The 12,937-nt window shown below is 44.4% G+C and overlaps 2 protein-coding genes and 1 long non-coding RNA gene across 5 annotated transcripts; 1 reads left to right on the top strand and 2 right to left on the bottom strand.

Annotated features, from left to right (window-relative positions):
• Nucleotides 1–682: 682 nt before the first annotated feature.
• On the bottom strand, nt 683–8,087 carry LOC122766283 (steroid 17-alpha-hydroxylase/17,20 lyase). Its single transcript, XM_044021017.1, has 9 exons — nt 7,858–8,087; nt 7,649–7,769; nt 3,755–3,893; nt 3,438–3,667; nt 3,198–3,284; nt 2,480–2,680; nt 2,202–2,371; nt 1,324–1,427; nt 683–1,230 (listed from the first exon to the last, which is right to left on the bottom strand). Exons 1-9 carry the CDS (start codon nt 8,085–8,087, stop codon nt 965–967), a joined length of 1,548 nt encoding a protein of 515 aa, XP_043876952.1. The 3' UTR covers nt 683–964.
• LOC122766288 lies at nt 4,066–7,467 on the bottom strand. 3 transcript variants are annotated; one of them, XR_006360054.1, is made up of 3 exons: nt 6,391–7,467; nt 5,153–5,452; nt 4,066–4,803 (listed from the first exon to the last, which is right to left on the bottom strand). It is a non-coding gene; the product is annotated as an uncharacterized LOC122766288 (long non-coding RNA). The 3 variants fall into 3 exon arrangements; XR_006360055.1 differs by having other exon boundaries at nt 6,999–7,467; XR_006360053.1 differs by lacking the exon at nt 6,391–7,467 and having other exon boundaries at nt 5,153–6,238.
• Nucleotides 8,088–10,643: 2,556 nt separating the features above from the next.
• LOC122766284 (early growth response protein 1-like) lies at nt 10,644–12,819 on the top strand. The gene is made up of 2 exons (XM_044021018.1): nt 10,644–10,982; nt 11,099–12,819. The coding sequence occupies exons 1-2, from the start codon at nt 10,853–10,855 to the stop codon at nt 12,163–12,165; spliced, it is 1,197 nt and encodes a 398-aa protein (XP_043876953.1). The 5' UTR covers nt 10,644–10,852; the 3' UTR covers nt 12,166–12,819.
• The last annotated feature ends 118 nt before the right edge of the window (nt 12,820–12,937 follow it).

Raw genomic sequence — 12,937 nt, 5'->3', positions numbered from 1 at the left:
AGAATCACTTAACGGCTATTTTTTTGCTAGATTTTTACAATAAATCAAAGTCCCAAAATCAAATTTGTTCACCTACAATAAAAATTTGTCACTTAAAATAAAAGTAGACAATTTTGTTAAATGTTCTTTGGCACCGTGAAATTACGTACGAAGTCAAAGATGAGAGTCAATGCGAACAAGGCCAGACGTCTTTGTATCGGCTCGGATTATTGGATGGTTTTCATCATCATCATCATCTACCGCTTTATCCTCCACCAGTGGGTCGCGGGGGGTGCGGTGCCAATCTCAGCTACATCGGGCGATAGGCGGGGTACACCCTGGACAGTTCTCCAGACCATCGCAGGGCCACACACAGATAGAGACAAGGCGAGAGTGCTAACCACTACACCACTGTGTGGCCCTTTGGGTGGTTTTATTTTGAACAAATAAAAATCACCAATATTCTCAAAAGCTATTAAATGTTAGCTTATATTAGCATTGCCAATTAACTCTTTGTGAAATGTTTACATTGAATAATAAGTATCATTAGCCAGATTAGCTTTTAAATCATTAGATCACATTAGAACTACTTAATGTCCATATTTGCCAGATTTTTGCAATAATTCAAAGACTCAAAATCAGCAATAAATCCTCCATGTCATGTGATCCGGTATTGCCATCTTGGACAAACAGGCCACGCCTCTTTGTATCGGCTTGGTTTATTGGATGGTTTTATGTTAAACAGAAAATATGTACCAAAAAAAGAGTCCAATATTCTCAAAAGCTATGAAATGTTAGATCATATTACCATTGCTAATACTTTTTACGCAGCTAACATTAGCTTAACTAACATTTATTAAATAAAACAAAAGCAGGTTTATAATTTCTTTGCTATTATTTGTATATTTTTAATGTAATCATAATTTAATCAGGATGTTATTAGTACACAAAATTTTGACAAACAAAAAAATGTTTTGGTTTGTTTTTACTTTGCCCCGCCCTCCCATCCCGGCCTCGGTGCGACAGCGACCTGATACGGTAACGGCTGCAGGACCACGCCCAGCCGCCCCTGCAGGTTGGGCGGGGAAACCCCGTCTGGCTGACTGAAGCTCATTCGCTGGAGCAGCGATGCCAAAAAGAGGAAGAGCTCCAGCCTGGCCAGTGATTCACCGACGCAGACCCGAGGCCCCGCCCCAAAGGGCAGAAAGCAGGTGGGCGTGACTCGTCGACCCTGGTCGTCAAGGAAACGATCTGGTAAAAGCAGGGAAAAAAAGAGAGAAATGATGAGTTTAGAGTGGTTTGTTTCATTAAAGCTGGTAAAGTTGATATTTGTGTTTGTTTAACCTGGGTTGAAAAGGTCAGGTTTGTCCCAGTGTTGAGGGTCGTGATGAATCGACCACATGTTGACCAACACTCGGGTCCCACAGGGAACAGAGTGACCGCCGATACTGCAGCGAATAAAACACGTTTTTCTAACATCAGTAATATTTTTCTTGACTGTTGGTCGTAATGTTTGCAAAAATGGTCACGACAAGCTTTTTTGGAACGTTACCAAAAATATTTATTTTTGGAACTTATGTGTTTTTTTTATTTGAGAGGTTTTCGCAGCAAGATTTACAAATCATTTACATGATTTAGTTATTTACATTTTAGTAACATGTTTTCTGATTAAATGTCTTTTTTTGGGGATAACGTGACAAATGGCCCCCTGGTGGACATTCAAAAGAGTACAACTTAAATATTTTTAGAACTTGGTGTTTTTTTTAATGTTTGGGGAATTTTTGCAGCATAATTAGCAACATTTAAATATATACACACACACACATATATATACACACACACACACACACATATATATATACACATATATACACATATATACATACATACATATACACACATATATACATACATATACATATACACATATATACAGTATATACACACACACACACACACGTTATGTTTGTATTTGTACAAATCAGTTGTTGGAAGCGTACAAACAGAATGCTTCGCCCTTGAGCACAAATAAGCCCTAAAAGTGCTAGAATAATCACATTCATAGGTGATTTTCTTGTTTGTTTGCATTTAAACAGAGTGGCCCCCTGCTGGACAGCACAGTTACTGCCACCAGGTGGTGCCTTTGAGTCTGAGCCTGTGAAAACAGTTGGTGAAAAAAGGATCAAGGAACTTTTGGTGGTCTCAGGTGGTCTCAGGTTTACCTGCTGTGGGTCATGGCCGTGTGGGGGATCAGGACAGGACTGACCGGTCGGATCCTCATCCCTTCGTTGATGACACAGTCAAGATATGGCAGCCGACCGCGGTCCGTCACATTCACCGCCCGCTCGGCGCCAACATTCTCATCCAGCTCCTTCTGTACTCGACGCTGCACCTGAGCGTTTTCAGAAGAACATGGATCAACCTCTTCATGTCATCATGACTCAGCCTCTCATGATGATGATGATGATGATGCTGCTGCTGCTGCTGCATGTGTTCTTACCTCCGGGTGGTGCAGCAGATAAGCCAGGATCCACAGCAGCGTGGTGGACGTCGTCTCCACTCCAGCTCCAAAAGCCTCGGCCGCCGTCATGAGGACGTGGTCGTCCGTTATGTGCTCGTCCTCTGAGCCGGACGACCTGCTTGTCTGACCCTTTAGCAAGGCATCCAAAAGGTCACGGGGGTCGCCGTCACTCAGTGTAGCCTGGATGAGTGTGTGTGTGTGTGTTAGTTAATTTAATCGATTTAGGTCAAATGTCATGAAGTTTTTAAAGCACTCACTCTCCCACACCAAACCTCATAGAGAAAACCAGTGATTTTAGCTCACGGGGACACAGGAGCTGCTGGTCTGCTGCTGCCTCGTGTGGTCACTTTGTGTCACTGAGGTCAATCAGGACGAAGGTTTTCAAGTGCCGAAATCACAAAATAACACATTTGAACTCAGTGAAGGAGGCAGCAGTGGATCAACAACTCCTGTGTGCTGTGATGCTAAAATCATTGGTTTTCTCTATGAGGTTTGGTGTGGGAGAGTGAGTGGTTTAGAAAAACTCCAGTTTCCTGTTGGAAAAGTCTGTCTAACAGTGAGATAAAGACGTGAACACGTTCTTAAAACTTAAACTGATGTAGATTTTATTGTGTGTGTTTTTTTAAGCAGCTACAATCCACCACACGACAACAAACCCTGAACTCTCCCTTTAAGGCCTTGGCTGTGTTTGTGTTACCTTGTGTTCGTCCAGTTTGCGAGTCAGCAGTCGATCTCTGACACTGATACAGTCCTTCAGTTTACTCAGAGACTTGTTAGGAAAAACCTGAGGGACAGACAAAACATTTTTATAATGTTATTATAAAAAACATTTTATTATTTTTAAAAAATAATTTTTAAAATTGTAAAAAAAAAAAACTCAACCTTTAAAAAAATAAAAAAAAATAAAAAAAATAAAAGCTGTGTCCGGTCGTCGTACCTTCATCCACGGGTAAATGTCGACCAGTCCTCCTCTGGCGATCGTCTGCACGATGCCGTCGTTGTACCGCAGCACCTCCTGCAGCTCTGCGTCGCCGTGGCGATAGGTGGCGCTGAACACCAGCGTGCACACGACGTTGGTGATGGCCCGGGTGATCGCGGGAGACGGGTCGAAGCCACGCCCCCCGCCGGACAACAGTTCCGCGCACAGACTGTCCACGGAGGACAGAACTGCAGAGACACAATACAGACAATTTTACGATAAAATAAAAAAATAATGGGGGGGGCGGGGCTAACAGGTGACAGGTGGGGCTGTACCGATGTCCTGCAGGCGACCGCTTCCTTCTCCGAACAGCGTGAAGGAGTTGTGGACGAGGCGACGGTGCAACTTCCAGAGAGGAGAGTAGTCCGAGAACGCGATGTCTTGACCTCCTCTGGTCAGCAGGTCAGTGGTCACCTGGACACGCGATAAAAAAACAGCGTAAACAAAAAATGAACGTAATTAAACTCCCACACCAAACCCCACAGAGAACATCAAAACTCAAAAAAGTAGTTTATGGTTGTTCACTTAATATGTCAAGTTAAGGTTAATAACATTTAGAATTGCATTTTAAAGAATACAAAACAAGTTTAAAGTTTACTTCATATTTTATTGAAAGTAACCAGTAGTAGCTCCAGTAGCTCCATAACAATAGCAACAGTAATAAGTAACAAGTAACAGTTCAAGTGTTACTGACCTATGGTCAAATACATTCAAAACATATTTACCATTTTGTAAACATGTCATTGTGCAAGACTGCTGACATCTAAAGTGGCCGTGTCAAATACAAATAAGGCAAAACCTGTAAAAGCACCTGTGCGGTTCACAACACAACAGTTAAAAGGCATAACATTTAACACTGTAATATGGGCAACTGAATAAAACACCCCATAATAACAAAACAAAAAAGTTAAAAAGGTATGGTGGCCTGAAGTGCAAACCAGTATGTATAAACAAATTAACATTTTACTAAACAAATTTACAAAACACTTTTACAAATACTAAAACAAATGTATCAGTCACTCGGTCACAAGTATCCATTCTTACGACACACATGAGTCACCGAGCGCTCACGGTATCATTAGCGGGGCACATTTAGCCGACTCACAGTAAAAGCTTGGTCTTGAGGCTCCAGTTTCATAAAGACGGTCTCAATCACTTCAAACCTGTTTTCTTTAGGGAAATTGTTGTTCAAGGCATCGAGCAGCAAGGCCGACACAGTGGGGAGGTCTGGGAGATCTGTGAGGACGACGCCCTCTTCCAACATCCTCAAGGACAGTGAGGATACCAATCTTGAGTCCTCTTGTCTGTCATCTGGATCAGTTTCCTGATAAAAAACATGAAGGTGGTGCCAAATTTAGAGAGAACTGAAAATTAGGAACCAATTCCTTCCCACAAATCTAAAAATGTTGAGCCTCCTACTGTACTTTCAAACACATTTTTACTCTTTGGCTTTCAACCCAGTATGAGACATTGGTTTTTATCTTTTTATAGTTTTATTGGACCACTTTTCCATTTGTGTTTTTATTCATACTTTCTACAGTATTTTATTGTTTGCTTTCTAGGCGATGTCATTTCTTATATTTTAATTATCTTATTTATCTCTGTTGTACAGCACTTTGTATCAGCTGTTGTTGTTTTATAAATAAAGTTGGATTGGACTGGATTGTACTCACCAAGCATGTCCTGAAAAACTCCTCCCGAAGAAACAGGGGTAGACCTTGCAGGGATGTGTTCCTTCAGTGCACGCCAATGTCACTGTATCAACACTGTATCTTTACATCAGTGGCGTTAATCACAGACTGAACCACGGATATGTAAATTCCAATAAACATTTAAATTGATCTCAAACGATCAGTCTGATTTGTAGGTGATCAAGCTTGTCATGGAGTTTTTCCATTTCTGGACTCATCTGAGGCTGATCTCAAAGTCCCCAATAGCTCCTTGGTGGTGACACGGTGGAACTCTGCACATATCTGTTTAACACAAAAGAAGAATCACATTTCAGTATTAAGACATTCATTCTAAATTAAAATAATTATTACTGTAAATAATTGCTGCTTTGGGACACACAACACCACCTTTAATTAAAAAAAAAAAAAGAGGTCCTTACAAAACACAATATTGAAATAGATGATAGTGTTGCTCAGGAAATGAATGACACAATATTCAAAACAAATCCAATGTTTTAGCAAATACCAACATTTTCACATGATTCTTGTGTTAGACCACTTTGTGAAGTCTCTGCCCCGACAAGGTCTAAGGCACGAGGTTCACGTTCAGAAAACTCTGAAGTTTGACGTGTGTGATGTCTGTGGTTTCGACTTGTGTGACTCCTGAAACTTTTTAAATTGTCTGTTTCAAAGTCACACCTTTGAAAGGGACGACGCACAGTCTCTCGATTTCTTAGATAAAGTCCAAGATGAACCAAAAACTTGCATTCACTACATGGGTCTTGAAATTCACATAGTTCACAGGAAAAGTGTTTTAAACAATATAATTACTACTAAATTAAATTAGTCGATTTATGTTTTGTTTTTAAGCTGATATTACAATGAGTATACTCATCAGGAAAATGGGGCTCAGCTCATCCACACTTTTTTATTCATAAGTAATTGAATTATCATCCTTTGCCTTGTTTATCAAACATGAATTCATATTTCACATGAGTGGTTGTGGAAACAGCCAGGTAAAATACTTACATACTATAAGACCACTGTGTTAGCTTACAAACAAATGAATTGAATTCATTCTTATTATGTCAGTACTGTATATATATATATATATGTATATATATATATATATATATATATATATATATATATATATATATATATATACGCACAAACACACAGACATTTATCTCAAATGTACGGTGCCCGCATAACTCAATCTCTTCATATCAACACTTTACCTGACGTTAGATTGAAGAGTTGTTTCACCTGTTCAAGCTAATTTGACAGCTTGAGTTTACATTGACACAGTGCACAATGTTACTGTTCCAGCTAAATAATGACAATTAAAACAGTTAAGTAAGTTAATAACTAATATCTCCACCAGCGAGTTGTCCGACTGTTGTTAGTTAGCGCGACGTCGCGGTGATTAAAGCTGTGCGTCGCGCTAACAACACTAAGTTTGCTCACTAGCTAGCGTCCATTCAGTTGTATGGCTCACATTTAACGCGACCTATCGATAGAGAAAAACATCACCGACCATCTGCATGTAAAATCGCGGCTAGGTCTTCATGGTTAATTAATCATACGACGCTTTATTTGCGGTGAGCGGCTGAACGAAGTCCGCACGCCGGCTATGAGGCTGATGCTAACCCAGCCTTGCGCTGCACTGAGCTCACGCACTTCGCCAGTCACGTTAACGTTGACAGACGCTAACTGAACATTTCACTTTACGTTTGTCTTCAACAAAGTGGACAAGTTGGTTGGTGCGATTCTAAATTCATTCAAAATTATATTTACATTAACAGCAATACAGAGTAACTTAAAGTGTATTTAAGGAAATACTCACCATCAGAGAAAGTTCCAGATCCAACACGGGGGGTGGAGACCACCACGCGCAGGATAGTAGATGAAACCCATGAAAATTCCGTTAGGGAACCCCGTTTCTTTTCTCCAAAGTGTCGAAATGCGCACGCCCACCTTAGTTAATTTAAAACCCGTGTTTTAAATTGGTTAATCCAACCTGTTGTTTGGATTAAATGACATTGCACAGTTGACATGGATACTTTATGTTTTCTATTCACTTTTGTAAGTCGCTTTGGATAAAAGCGTCTGCTAAATGACATGTAATGTAATGTAATGTAATATTCATCTTACACAGAAATCACAATGAGATCAACAATTTTAATTTGAGCCACTGCTGCCTCCATCACTGAGTTCACATGTCTTATTTTGTCAATTCTGCGTTTGAAAGTCTTCCTTCAGATTAACGTCAGTGACACAAAGCGACCACACGAGGCAGCAGAGGACCAGCTGTGTTGTCCGCCAGCTAAAATCACTGGTTTTCTCTATGGGGTTTGGTGTGGGAGAGTGAGTGGTTTACAAACGTCCGTTTCCTGTTGGAAAAGTCTGTCTGACAGTGAGATAAAGACGTGAACGTGTTCTTAAGACATCGTATACGTTTAAATATTTATGTGTGTGTGTGTGTGTGTGTGTCACCATGCTCGGTCGTCCAGCGAAGTCTCTCCCTCTCTGCAGCAGAACTTCTTTGGCGTGCTGGTGGTCGTTGATCACCACAGTGAAGTGAGGACCGAGGTAGAGCGAGAACACGGAGCCGTACCTGGAACACACACACACACACACACACACACATCAGGACCAGGTTTTGGCCTCCATGTGGACTTGTGGTCCTGATCAGGTCAGTCTACCTGTGAGCGAGCTGAGAGAAGAGCAGGTGAGGGGGGAGGCGTCGGCTCAGCCAGGGGAGGCTGCCGAGGACGGGCAGCCTCGGCAGAGATGGGAGGGAGCATCGAGGAGGAGGAGGTGAGGAGGAGGAAGAGCAACGAGTGGTCAGGTACAAGACTGCGACGACAAGGAGGAGAAAGAAGAGGACGAAGGGAGGAGAGGGAAGGAGAGAGGAGAGGAGACAGGTGAACATGACGGCGAGGAGGAGAGAGTGAGGAGAGGATGTGAGGAGGAGCTGCTTTTAATGTGAGGGAGGAACCTTGTCGAGGTCAGAGGTCGTGTGTGTGTGTGTGTGCTGCTCAGCCTTCATGTTTTTATCTGTGTGACCTTAAAGCAGAGACCACGTCAGTCCTAAAACCCTTAAATAAACTTTTTTTTAAAAAAACTTAAAAATCCCTAAAAAGAAATATTGAAAGAAAAACATACTTAAAACCTCTTTAAAAAACAAGAATAACCTTAAAAAACTTTTTTTTAAAACTTAAAAAAACAAAATCAGAAAATGAATCCCAAACTTTTTTCCCCCAAAAAAAAGAATGAAAAGAAAAAACAGCTCTTTTTTTGTGAAACATTTCAATAGCAAATCATATCGTGTAGCATATCGCAAATATTTCAACAGATTCTATAAATGCGATAACATTTTTGATATTTTTGTATGCTAACAATATTTTTCACAAAAAACAAAGTTGGTGGGAATTTCATTGTCGCTCTGTTATTATCTCACATGTCACATGTGTTTTGATTAAATATCGCACTTTTGTTGTTATTGCGATTTACTTTACGTAAAATTTTACTGACCTAGCCTCGGGGCCTTGGGTTTAACCACGTTTCGTGAGGAAAAGTGAACGTGTCGCTAGCGTGTCCAGTGCAGCGCATCCAGGTGGTGACACTGTGTCTGGTGTGTCTTCACGTGTCTGCTGTGTCTTCATGTGTCTGCTGTGTCTTCATGTGTCTGCTGTGTCTTCATGTGTCTAGAGTGTCTTCACGTGTCTCGTGTGATTGGCCACATGTCCACTTTCACTCACTGGGACAATCTTTAGTGAACTGAGGACAAACCGTGTTGTTTCTATTCTGGACTCCATTTTACATAAAACCTGGACCTCTCCCTGTTACCATGGTGACAGCATCACAATCTCAGTGTTACCATGGTGACAGCATCACAGTCTCACTGATGCTCAGGAATGTGATATATGGGCCAGTAATATGTCATTATCTCTCTACCACCCTCTCTCTCTCTGTTTACTGCTTAAGTCTCTCTCTCCCTCCCTCTCTCTCTCTCTCTCTCTCTCTCTCTGCAGTACTGCAGATGATCTCTCTCTCGCTCTTCAGTGCGACACAAACAGAAAATGGAAGAAGACGTTTGTTTTGTTGTTTATTTTTCCATCATTCTTTTCACAATCTGATCAATAATCTGCAATAATCTGATCAATAATCTGGTCAATACTCTGATCAATAATCTGATCAGTAATCTGATCAATAATCTGGTCAATAATCTGATCAGTAATCTGATAAGTAATTTGATCAATAATCTGCAATAATCTGATCAGATCAATGATCAATAAGACACCTCTGATTTTTCTGCATCAGAAAAAGTCATAATTTATAAAACATGTAAACAACAACTTTATTACTCCTCCATCATCCCTCTGTTACTCCTCCATCATCCCCTGTTACTCCTCCGTCATCCCTCTGTTACTCCTCCATCATCCCTCTGTTTCTCCTCCATAATCCCTCTATTACTCCTCCATCATGCCTGTTACTCCTCCATCATCCCTCTATTACTCCTCCATCATCCCTGTTACTCCTCCATCATCCCTCTGTTTCTCTCCATCATCCTCTACCCTCCATCATCCCTCTGTTACTCCATCATCCCTGTTTTCCTCCATCATCCCTCTGTTACCCTCCATCATCCCTGTTTCTCCTCATCCTCTGTTACTCCTCCATCATCCCTGTTTCTCCTCCATCATCCCTCTATTACTCCTCCATCATCCCTCTGTTATCATCCTCTATTACCCTCCATCATCCCTGTTACTCCATCATCCCTGTTTCTCCTCCATCATCCCTCTGTTACTCCTCCATCATCCCTGTTACTCCTCCATCATCCCTCTGTTACTCCTCCATCATCCCTCTGTTACCCTCCATCATCCCCTCCATCATCCCTGTTTCTCCTCTATCATCCCTCTGTTACCCTCCATCATCCCTGTTACTCCTCCATCATCCTCTGTTTCTCCTCCATCATCCCTGTTACTCCTCCATCATCCTCTGTTTCTCCTCCATCATCCCTCTGTTTCCATAATCCCTCTGTTACTCCTCCATCATCCCTGTTTCTCCATCATCCCTCTGTTACTCCTCCATCATCCCTCTCCTCCATCATCCCTGTTACTCCTCCATCATCCCTGTTTCTCCATCATCCCTCTGTTACATCATCCATCCCATCATGTTTCTCCTCCATCATCCATCATCCATCCCTCTGTTACTCCTCCATCATCCCTGTTTCTCCTCCATCATCTTCTCTCTCTCTCTCTCTGCCGCAGTGAAGGAATCCCCCTCTCCCTCTCTCTCTCGTGTCTACGTCGCTTTCCCGCCTGTCCTTATATGGTACGGGGTTACCCGCCGTCACCACCGGATGTTGTCCATACATGGTCATCTGCGCAGCGCGCGGCGGCGGGAATCCCTCACCCAGGCCGCAGCCAATCAGCGCGGCTCGGGAGTTACCTAGGAGACGGAGCGTATAAAAGCAGAGCAGGCGCGAGGCAGCTCAGCATCTTCATCTTCACCTCTGCACGAGCACAACCACCGGCCGCGGTACCGGAGCTTTACCGACAACAACAAACAACAACAACAACAACAAACAGCAACTGGATTTAATACTTTTAAAAAACGAAGAGCGCGAGGGAATTCCCCCCACAACCCCCCCAAAACAAACATCTTTAATCAGATTAGCACACGCACTTTTTGAGGATGGTTCTGGAGCGCGAGGACAGCTTCATGTCAGAGTTTGAGGACGCGTGCAGCGCATGGGTGGACAGCGTGGGTCCATGTTCCAGTGACGGGACTGACTGTGACTCTGTGGGCTCACCGTTCTGCCAAGGTGTGTGTGTGTGTGTGTGACCGTGCGTGTGTGTACGTGCGCGTGCTTGCATCACATTGATTTTCAGACTGATGTTACGCAATGACACTAACTCTCTCTCTCTCTCTCTCTCTCAGTCGTGTCTCCGGGCACTGACGCCTCTGACTCAGATTTCTTCTCCGACTTCAGTGACTGCTCCTCGGACACTCTCTCTCCATCCCTCGGCTACACCGGCAGCTTCTTCCCGGAGGCGGAGGCTCCTGCAGCGGCAGCGGGACTGAGCAGCACCGCGGACGCGATCCTCAACATGATCACCGAGATCGTGGGCATCTGCACCGAGATGGAGCAGCAGGGCGAGTCCCCGCCATCCTCCTCCTCCTCGCAGCCTCCTGTTGTGGTGAAGAGTGAGTTCGTGAGCTCCAGCTGCAGCAGCGGCTCTGGACACTGCTCCGTGCCCGGGGGCGACGCTCTGCTGTCGGCCACCGCGGACTCTCTGCTCCCGCTGGAGCAACAGGTGGATGTGGGAGATTTCATCGACTCGCTGCTGAGCTCCGACGCCGCTCAGAGCGAGCTGAAGGCCGCCTGCGAGGTGAAGCAGGAGCCGCTGGGGCTGGAGGAGTGGCTGAGGGGCGTGGCGGCGGCTCCGGTGCTGACCGGGGGAGATTCTGGCAGTTACGTCATCAGCAGACCGGTAGTGAAGACGGAGCTCGTGCAGAGCGGGGGCGACCTCCTCCTCCCCACCTCCACTCTGGACGCTCACCTCCTGTCCTCCCTCCTGCAGGGCGCGTTCCCGATCATCAACATCGGCAACGTGCACGCGGCGGGAACCCCCAAGCTGTCACGCGGCGGCGGCAGGAGAACTCCCGCCAAGAGCGCGCTCAAAGTAAAGCCGTTCCCGTGCTCCGTGCAGGGGTGCGAGCGCCGCTTCTCGCGCTCGGATGAGCTCAACCGCCACGTGCGCATCCACACGGGACAGAAGCCGTTCCAGTGCACGATCTGCGCGCGCAGCTTCAGCCGCAGCGACCACCTGACCACGCACACGCGCACGCACACCGGGGAGAAGCCCTTCTCCTGCGATGTGTGCGGGAAGAGGTTCGCACGCAGTGACGAGAGGAAGAGGCACGGGCGCGTGCACGTCAAGCAACAGCTGCGCGCACAGATGATGGCCGCCTACTCCCTGGCCCTGAACGCGCCTGGAGTTTAAAAAACAACAACAGAGAGTTTGTCTTTGAAGCTTCAGGTGTTTGAACCGATGAAAGCGTCAGTGACGTCACTGTGACGTCACAGTGCGTTTGTAGGCTGACGCCCTCATGAGAAGAAAAAGTGGGAGTTTACAGGTGTTTACAGGAGCACGTGACCACCCCCTGGCGGGTCTTTGCAGGAGGGGGAGGAGTCACACACTTCCTGGTGGTGCTCAGGTGTAGCCCAGGCCACGCCCCGTGCCTCCACGTCACCACAGTGCTCTCTGAGGTGTCAGAGGCGGACGTTAAAGGAGCAGTCCGTGTCATAGACTGTAACATACTTCGCTGCATGAGGATGTGAAACAGTGAATGTCGTGACGCAGATGTTTGTACGTTTATATTTGAAAAAAAAAAGATCTATATGTTTGTTATTACACATAAATATCAAAATATATTCTATTTTTATAGATGGTTGTTTACCTGCGATTGTTTATCTTCCTCTCCTTCGTGTATCAGAGTGTGTATATTTGTACCAGAGACTTTTCTATGAATGTGAACCATGTTTTATCTCCTGGTCGTCGTCGTCACGGCAACTGAAGACGACGACAACGTTGTTTACCGCTCCCTGTTCTGCATGGAGGCTGCTGCTGTCAATAAACAAACAAAAGAGAAGAAAACAAAGCACCTGAGAGTTCTGACTGCCTTCTTCTTCATCATCACCATCGTCATCATCACTGTAAAAGTTTTCTTCACCATTCTCATCTTTGTAAACAACAAACAAAACTGTGTCTTCAC

Source organism: Solea senegalensis, linkage group LG3 (assembly GCF_019176455.1).
Source record: "Solea senegalensis isolate Sse05_10M linkage group LG3, IFAPA_SoseM_1, whole genome shotgun sequence".
In the NCBI taxonomy this organism is placed as follows: domain Eukaryota; kingdom Metazoa; phylum Chordata; class Actinopteri; order Pleuronectiformes; family Soleidae; genus Solea; species Solea senegalensis.
The sequence above is the reverse complement of the archived record's forward strand: the minus strand, read 5'-3'. Positions and strand labels throughout refer to the sequence as shown.

Excerpts from the sequence above, each read along its gene's own strand:
- LOC122766283 (XM_044021017.1), bottom strand. The coding sequence starts at position 8,087 with ATGTTCACCTGTCTCCTCTCCTCTCTCCTTCCCTCTCCTCCCTTCGTC. Across the intron at positions 3,668-3,754 it reads CGGTCGCCTGCAGGACATCG|TTCTGTCCTCCGTGGACAGT; the intron begins GTACAGCCCCAC and ends GTGTCTCTGCAG. Across the intron at positions 1,428-2,201 it reads ACGGCCATGACCCACAGCAG|TATCGGCGGTCACTCTGTTC; the intron begins GTAAACCTGAGA and ends TATTCGCTGCAG.
- LOC122766284 (XM_044021018.1), top strand. The coding sequence starts at position 10,853 with ATGGTTCTGGAGCGCGAGGACAGCTTCATGTCAGAGTTTGAGGACGCG. Across the intron at positions 10,983-11,098 it reads GGGCTCACCGTTCTGCCAAG|TCGTGTCTCCGGGCACTGAC; the intron begins GTGTGTGTGTGT and ends TCTCTCTCTCAG.